This window comes from Dipodomys ordii, unplaced genomic scaffold (genome assembly GCF_000151885.1).
Source record: "Dipodomys ordii isolate 6190 unplaced genomic scaffold, Dord_2.0 Scaffold181, whole genome shotgun sequence".
NCBI lineage: Eukaryota > Metazoa > Chordata > Mammalia > Rodentia > Heteromyidae > Dipodomys > Dipodomys ordii.
In genome coordinates, this window is record NW_012267397.1 from 972,938 (window position 1) to 982,038 (window position 9,101).

The following is a 9,101-nucleotide window of genomic DNA, read 5'->3' on the forward strand; positions in this document are numbered from 1 at the left end:
GAGAATGAAGAAATAGGTAAGTCTGATCAAAATACATTGTATGCATATATGAAACCCCTTTGTCAACTATAGTTGTTATTTTGATGAGAGAGAGAGAGAGAGTGTGTGTGTGTGTGTGAGAGAGAGAGAGAGAGATGGGATTTGAACTGAGACTGGGCACTGTCCCTAAGCTCTTTTGCTCAAGGCTAGTGCTCTACCACTTGAGCCACAACTCCATTTTGGGTTTTCTGGTAGTTAATCGGAGATAAGATTCTCATGGGGACTTTTCTCCCTGGGCTGGCTTCAAACCATGATCATCAGATCTAACTTCATGAGTAGCTAGGATTACAGGCATGATCCCAGCTCATGATGACATATTTTTTTCTTTTTTTTTGTTTGTTTTTTTGGTCGGTTGTGGGGCTTGAACTCTGGGCTTGGGCACTATCCCTCAGCTCTTCAGCTCAAGGCAAAGTGCTCTACCGCTTGAGCCACAGAGCCACTTCCGGGTTTTTTTTTCCCTAGTGGTTTATTGGAGATAAGAATCTCATGGACTTTCCTTGCCGAGGCTGGTTTTGAACCGTGATCCTCAGATCTCAGCCTCCTGAGTAGCTAGGATTACAGGCGTGAGCCACCGGCGTCCAAAGACATTTTTTTTTCTTATGATGAAGGAAGGAACAGTGTTTTTCCTCATCTGGTTAAGTTCATAGTTAGGACAGACTACTGCAAACAAGACAGACTATCAGCAGAACAGCAAGATGCTAATTTGTGCAGTACACACACAGCAGAGGACTGTCTCAAAGCAGTGGCTTAGGAGTCTGCTTATATAGTATATATGACATGGAACAAAAAATTTTAGAGAAGTGACTGATCCAAAAACAAAGGAAAAGCAGGGAAAGCATTCACAGGATTCAGCATGGGAAACTGGGAAGGTAACTGGTAAATACTAAAGTTTGCTTACAGATGCCTCTGGAACCTTTTATGAGCTGATATGGAATATAAGGGAAAATTTACATTCCATCTTTAGGTCAGAAAGGTGGGGCAGGATAGAATGGCCATCTGTCTTTGTAAATCTATGTCTTTTATATCAGAGAAAGAAAGCAGAGAGCCCCTCTGTCTTAGTTGTCTTTATTTCAAGAATCCATCCCATTTGAGAGATTAAAAAATTATTGCTAAGTAATTAAGCTAATTTTCAAGGCAGTACCCTTTAAGTTTTTATGGCTTTGTTTCAGTATTGGTATAGCTTTGGGCATCCTGTAATACAACAATGCATTTCAAGTGGGATGCATACTAACTTTATGTCCAGTAAGTAAATTCACTTTCAGGTTTTTTTCTGACTAGGGGTACTTGTGTTTGTTCCATAGCGGAGGTAAAACGTGTAGGAGATACTCTTTTGGGTATGGCAACACAGTGTGTGCAAGTGAAGAATGTGATAAAGACATCCCCTCAAACTCTCTCAAACTTGTGCCTAAAGATAAATGTTAAACTTGGAGGAATCAATAATATTCTTGTACCTCATCAAAGGTAAGCTCATCACTTAGGGAAATAATTATTTTTATCTTTATTTTTTATATATGACCATATGTGGCTATTGTAAAATCTGTGTTAGAGGCAATTTCAGTGACTCTTGCCATAAGATGTGTAGACACTTGAGCCATAAAGAAAAAAATTTAAAATTTGAAATGGTGAGGTTATGTTGTTTTCCTGTAAATCCTCTCCCTCTACCAATTTTCATTAAGTATGCAACATACCTCTTTCCTAGCCAGAAAGTATCAAGAACTTTCTCATTCTTACATTTTTTTATTTGGTAGTTATTAAGCTGTTTCATGAGGCTACTTACCTACCTAGAATATGAGTGTGGAAAGAAATAAGGTCTGGCAGCAGGACAATGTGGCTGATCAAGTAACTTTTTTTCTTATTGGCAATCTTGAGATTTGAACTCAGGATTTTACACTTGCTCTTTGGCTACTCTACTCCTTGAACCACACCCTCAGCTTTTCACTCTGATTCTTTTTGAAACAGTGTCTCAATTCTTGCCTAGGTTTGCCTAGACCATGATCCTCCTACCTATAGTTCCTGCTGTAGCAGGCACTTTTTATCTTTCCCACCTTTTTCTATTAGGATGGGGCATCCTGAACTTTTTTTGCCCAGTTGGGTCTCAAGTCATGATCCTCCTGGCCTCTGTTTCCCAAGTAGCTATGATTATAGACATGACCCAGTATCATCATCTTGAGCACCTTCTTTAAAGCTCTTAGGGAATATTCATATATCACTGAGGAGAGAAGGCTGTTATTTGGAGACTAAACAATAGGTTCCCTTTTCATAGCTGAAGCAAGTAGAACTCAAAAGTTAAATATTTGAGTGTATGTTACTCCAATTTTTCTTCTGGCTAGGGAAAGGAATATAGTGTAGGCTTTCCATGATCACTTTGAATCTAAAGTTTAATTATTCTTTTTTTTTTTTTTTTTTTTTTGTGTCCGTTCATGGGGCCTGAACTCTGGGCCTGGGCACTGTCCCTCAGCTCTTCAGCTCAAGGCTAGCGCTCTACCACTTGAGCCACAGCGCCACTTCTGGCTTTTTTCACTTTTGCTTTATGTGGTGCTGAGGAATTGAACCCAGGGCCTCAGGCATGCAAGGCAAGCGCTCTACCACTGAGCCACTTTCCCAGCCCAGTTTAATGATTCTTTTGAGAGATTATATAGACCTCAATATTTGTTATTTTTAAAAATTGATAAAAATTGGTGGGTAATATGAATGTGAATAATTTTATTCCAGTTACTGAGAATACTAGCATCAGTTGTTCTCTGAAACCCTAGCACTAAGGCTTAAGGCAATCACTAGCTTTCCATAAAAATATCACAGATTGTTTTGACATCTTTTACTTCATTGACCCAGCACTCACAAATTAAATCAGTGGAGGTCACTGGACATTGGTGAAAGTAAACTATACAACTTGTGAGTAGAGATGGGAGGGAGGGACTAGGAGAGAGTGAAGGAACAGAAGATACTATACGATAGGAAATGTACTCATTATCTGACCATGTAATTATAATCCTTCTGTACATCACTGCTATAATAATAAAGTAGCTGGGCACCGGTGGCTCACGCCTGTAATCCTAGCTACTCAGGAGGCTGAGATGTGAGGATTGCAGTTCAAAGCCAGCCAGGACAGGAAAGTCTGTGAGACTCTTATCTCCAATAAACCACTAGGAAAAAAAAAAAACGGAAGTGGCGCTGTGGCTCAAGCAGTAAAGCGCTCACCTTGAACTGAAGAGTGTAGGAACAGCGCCCAAGCCCAGAGTTTAAGCCCCACAACCAACAAAAAAAAAAGACAAAAAAAAATAAATTTTTAAAAAGAATAAGTCAGTCAGTAGTTCAGTCATGTACAACTGTCCAGATAAGATTTTCTCTGTGCTGTCAGTGGCCTGCAGTTATGTTGTAATTGTCTAAATCATGTAAATGAATGATGAATTATCTAACCTTTTAAAAATTGTATTTAAGACCTTCTGTGTTCCAGCAACCAGTGATCTTTTTGGGAGCAGATGTCACTCACCCACCTGCTGGTGATGGAAAGAAGCCTTCTATTGCTGCTGTGAGTATCCATAGGCAGATTTATGTTATCTAAGGTTCAGACCAAGGGCTGGACGCATAAAGTGGTAGAATACCTGCCTAGCAAGCACTAGGCTCTGTTGTCTGTCTGTCTGTCTCTGTCTCTCTGTTTCTGTCTCTGTCTCTCTCTCTCTCTCTGTACCTGTCCCCCCTCCTCCTCCTCCTTCACTTCTTCCTCCACTTCTTCCTCCTCCACTTCCATCTCCTCCTCTTCCTATTGAGGGTAGGGTGAGTGAGTGTCTTAGGAACTTTTTTGTCCCAGCTGGCCCAGAATTGCAATCCTCTCAGTCTCAGCTTCCTACATAGCTGGAATGACAGCTATGAACCACTGTTCTCAAGAACTTTTTATCCTGGCTAGACTCAAACAAGAATCATCCCAAGTAGCTAGGATTACAGGTGTGAACCACCATACCCATCTTGTTAATCAACTTTAATGAACATTTTTTTGGAACCTTCACAAAGAGTGGTTACTCTGGTATGGTGGGGGGCGGGGGTTCCCTCAAGTGCCATATATAAATCAAAATTTTTAATTTCCTTACTGAAATCAAAGTCAGATTTCCATTTTTGGAGCATGGCCCTTAATATATGTTACCCTGGAAGAAGTATAGAAGCAGAGTGGTAAACTGAGACTGTCACTAGAATAATATTGTCTCCTTTGCTCCAGGCATATAACAATAATAAACAAGGCACAGACTAACAGACTAAGTTTGCCAGTCTCAAAACCAAGGTTGAATTTTAAATTTATTTATGTATTTATTTATTTTATGGTACTAGGGCTTGAAATTAGATTGTTGCATTTGCTAGGCAGGTACTATACCACTTGAGCCATTCTACCAACCCTCTAAGATTGACTTTTCCAAAGATCAGGGGAAGGTATGGAGGCATGGTCCAGGTGGTGGAGCACCAGCCAATGGGCAAAAGCATCAGATACCAAGTTCAAGTCCTGATCTCAAACAAAGACAAAAAAAAAATAACCAAAGGTCAGATTTAGAAGACTACTACAACCCACTGAGATTCAGGATGTCTTTTCTAGAACTTTGTAGTAAGGGAGAGAAATTCATGATTTTAAAATTTATGAAGTGGGGGGCTGGGAAGGTGGCTCAGTGGTAGAGCGCTTGCCTTGCATGCCTGAGGCCCTGGGTTCTATTCCTCAGCACCACATAAGAAAAAAGAAAAAAGCCGGAAGTGGCGCTGTGGCTCAAGTGGTAGAGCGCTCGCCTTGAGCTGAAGAGCTGAGGGACAGCGCCCAGGCCCAGAGTTCAGGCCCCACAACCGGACCCAAAAAAAAAAAAAAATTTATGAAGTGGGAATAGGGCTCAGTAGTAGAATCTGTTCCTAGCATGTGGAAGGCCCTGGGTTGAATACTAGCACGACAAAAGTAAAATAAAATTTATATAACATACTTCTAAGATGGTGCTGAGATCTTAATGATGATTTCTGGGATGTGTTAACTGAAGTGGAAAAGAAAGGAGTGGTTTGAATTGGTTGCCCCATTGTTCTTAACTCTTTTCTCTTATTCTCATGTGCATGTCTTTTTCTTATCTAACTAATCTTTAGTTCTACTTAAAAGATGTAGAATTCAATTGTTAAATGTAAAGTACCAAACTATTCATAGAAAATTGTTTTTTTTACATGATTCTTGGTCTTTATTCTGTTCTTCACTGGAATTATCTATTGTGATTATTCTGAAAGTAAATAGTGGTAAACAGAAGGGTTATAGTAAACTATAACTACAAGTAAAATTCATACCGTTTTGATTAGTTTTTCTTGGTGTTTTCCAACCTAGGTTGTGGGTAGTATGGATGCCCACCCGAGCAGATACTGTGCCACAGTAAGAGTTCAGAGACCCCGACAAGAGATCATACAGGACTTGGCCTCCATGGTCCGGGAACTTCTCATCCAGTTTTATAAGTCAACTCGGTTCAAACCTACTCGTATCATCTTTTATCGGGATGGTGTTTCAGAGGGACAGTTTAGACAGGTTGGTTACCTAGGATCTCTTTAGAGGATGTTCAGATCAAGTGCTGTGCTTTATATGTAGTTCTGCAGTTTAAATAGTAAAATCAAAATTTGATGCTTAAGTAGATCTTCTAACATATTTGCTGTTGATATGTAAGCCTCTGCCAAGAGGTAAAGTGAAAAGTATATAGGGCTAAGAAGTATTTAGAGCTAAGGAACTCATTAGATTCAAATTACTATATTACATTTGATGTAAAAGAGAACAAATGTTAAATCTTTACATTGCTTCTTCTCTAGGTATTATATTATGAACTACTAGCAATTCGAGAAGCCTGCATCAGTTTGGAAAAAGATTATCAACCTGGAATAACCTACATTGTAGTTCAGAAGAGACATCACACTCGATTATTTTGTGCTGATAGGACAGAAAGGGTAAACTTAAAATCTGTTGTAACACTACTGTGCACCACACTTACCCAACATAGTTCATAGAACATTGAACAGGTGTCCTTTGCTACCATCTGAGCTTCTAGTTCTCTCTTTTCTCTGCCTCTCTCCTTTTCCTCTCCCTCTCTTTGCAGTACTGGGGATTGAAACCATGGCATCTTAGGCAAGTACTCTATAAGGTTAACTGATTTAATCTTCACAGATACTATGAGATAATAATTACTTTCATGCTCATCTTGCACATGAGGAAACTACTATTGCACAGAGTCTGGCAGGGTGACTGAAATGGTAGACCGCATGCCTAGCAAGAACAAGGCGCTGAGTTCAAACCCCAGAACTGCCAAAGAAAAGAGATTAAATAACTTTGGAAGGTGGTTTCACATACAAGCTGTATGGCTGTGCTACCTCTCTAATAGCAGTAGTAACAGCCTTTAAGATGTTAACAACTCTGACTCCAAATTAGTAGGTACATTTCTAAACCTAGAAAATCTAAATTAGATTAAGTGATTATGAATATCTGAAATTTAATAATGGCATTCATCCATTTGTTTACTTTTCTCTCACCCTTCTTTAATATGCTATTAATAATAGATAGAGATTACAGTTCAGGAAACAAAACTGAAACACTATGCCCTAGTCATAAGAAGAAACTGTGATATGAACCTAGGCATTCTTCTGCCAAATAGGTTATAACTATTTTATTGTGTATTACTAATTGGTGAGAATAGACTTAAGAGTTACAGATCTTTGTGGGCGGGGAGTGGCATTCTACAGCTTGGGCCACATCCCTAGCCTGGTATTTTGCTGGGTAATTGGAGATATAGGGTCTCACATACATGTCTTCCCTGGCTGGCATCAAACCATGAACCTCCAAAAGTCTCAACCTCCTTCTGAGGCTCCTTCCTACTCCATTTTGGCTGAGTGCAATAGGCACAAACCTGTAATACTAGCTACTTGGGAGATGGAGATAGGAGGATCACAGTTAAAGGTCAGCCTGGGAAAGAAATTCAGAAGACTCTATCTCAACCAATGGCTGATTATCCCTGCTGCAGAAGAAGCACTGTGGTTGGGCACAGCGGTATGGATCTGTCATCCCCAGCATCAAGGGGAAACATAAATTGGAGGATTATAGCTGAGGCTGACTGGGGCATAAATCAAGATCCTACCTCAAAAATGAGTAATACAGAAGGGGGCTGTGAAGTCCCCTTCATAGCTGTGATAGAATACCTGCCTAACAAGTGTAAGGCCCTGAATTCAATCCAAGTACTTAACCAAAAAATGCTGGCAAAAACTTTCAGCAACATTGAAAAATAGGAATTAGGAGCTGGCATGGTATTTCATTCCTGTAGTTTAAGAACTTAGGAAGATTGGAAGTTCTAGATGAGCCTGGGCTACATAGCAAGACTTTGTCTCAAAAAGAAGCTAGGACCTATGTGGAGTTTACTCTCTCTCGCTCTGGCTCACTTTCCCTCTCCCTCCTGCCCTCCTTCTCCCCTTCTTCTACTCCTCTTTTGTCCTGTCCTTTTCCTCTCCCACTCTCTGCTAATCCTATGGCTTGAATTCAGGGTCTGGGCACTGTCCCTGAGCTTTTGTGCTCAAGGCTACCACACTACTCTTAAGCCATATCCTCCCTTCCTCTCCCCTTTCTCCCTCTCCCCTTTTTCTCCCCCCTTTGCCCCCCCCATTTCTCTCTTTGCCAGTCCTGGGGCCTGAACTCTGGGCCTGGGCACTGTCCCTCAGCTCTTCAGCTCAAGGCTAGTGCTCTTACCACTTGAGCCACAGCACCACTTCTGGCTTTTTCTGCTTATGTGGTGCTGAGGAATCAAACCCAGGACCTCATGCATGCAAGGCAAGCGCTCTACCACTGAGCCACCTTCCCAGCCCCTCTCTCCCTCTTCTTGTCTTTTTCCATCTCCCACTCTCTGCTAATCCTGTGGCTTGAATTCAGGGCCTGAGCGCTGTCCCTGAGCTTTTGTGCTCAAAGCTAGCACACTACCACTTAAGCCATACCTTCACTTTGGCTTTGTTTATTTATATGGTTAATTGGAAATAAGAGCCCCAGATTTTCCTGCCTCTGTTATCTTTGAACTGCTATCCTCAGATTTTAGCCTCCTAAGTAGCTAGGCTTACAAGTATGAGCCACCAGCACCCACCTTTATAGAGTGCACCCACCTTTATAGAGTCTACTCTTAATGACAGCTTAAGCAATAATAGTTCAAGATGGAAGTTGATAGTTAATTGGAGATGAGAGTCTCACAGACATTCCTGCCCAGGCTGGCTTCAAATAGTGATCCTCATATCTCAGCCTCCTGAGTAGCTATGATTACAGGCTTGAGCCACCAGCACCTGACATTTATACATTTTTAATTACTTTCAGATGCATTATTCATCTTTGTCTTGTTTGTTTAAACTTTGACTAAAAAAAAAAATCTAGGTTGGAAGAAGTGGCAATATCCCAGCTGGAACAACTGTTGACACAGACATTACACACCCATATGAGTTTGATTTTTACCTCTGTAGCCATGCTGGAATACAGGTAAGTCTATACTGTGGTTGAAATGTTTTAATTCAATTCTTATAGGTCATATACTTAAAATCTCACACAAAGGCCAAGAAATACTCTTTCTGCCTGCCAAGTTATTTCTTTTTTGTTGTTGTTATGGGTTATGGGTTTGAACTCAGGGCCTGGGTACATTCCCTGCGTTCTTTTGTTCAAGGCTAGCACTCTACCACATTGAGCCACAGCTCCACTTCTGCTCTTTTAGTGGTTAATTGGAGATAAGAGTCTCAGGCAGAAAAGTGATCCTCATATCCAGCCTCCTGAGTAGCTAGGATTACAGGCGTGAGCCACAGGCACCTGGCCCAAGTTTTTCTGTATGAAACTTTCAGTAAATAAATTTCTTCCTTTCCCTTACTTTGAGGGCTTATTTTTATTAAAATGCCAGAGTATAATTAGATCAATAGCCTGAACCTCTCTAAAATGGGCCCTTCAATTAACCCAAACATGGTTTGTTTTTGTTTTGTGCCCATTCTGGGGTTTGATCTCGGGCCTGACCCCTGTCCCTGAGCTTCTTTTGCTTAACGATAGCAATCTACCATTTGAGCCACAG

The 9,101-nt window shown here is 40.7% G+C and overlaps 1 protein-coding gene across 1 annotated transcript in view; it reads left to right on the forward strand.

Moving 5' to 3' along the window:
* The window catches only part of Ago3 (argonaute RISC catalytic component 3), a 90,444-nt gene that overhangs the window by 75,989 nt on the left and 5,354 nt on the right, over positions 1-9,101 (forward strand). The window contains exons 13-17 of the mRNA XM_013034056.1: positions 1,341-1,500; positions 3,478-3,568; positions 5,372-5,566; positions 5,842-5,976; positions 8,426-8,527. Coding sequence (XP_012889510.1) covers positions 1,341-1,500; positions 3,478-3,568; positions 5,372-5,566; positions 5,842-5,976; positions 8,426-8,527 — 683 coding nt within the window. The remainder of the gene's footprint in view (positions 1-1,340; positions 1,501-3,477; positions 3,569-5,371; positions 5,567-5,841; positions 5,977-8,425; positions 8,528-9,101) is intronic.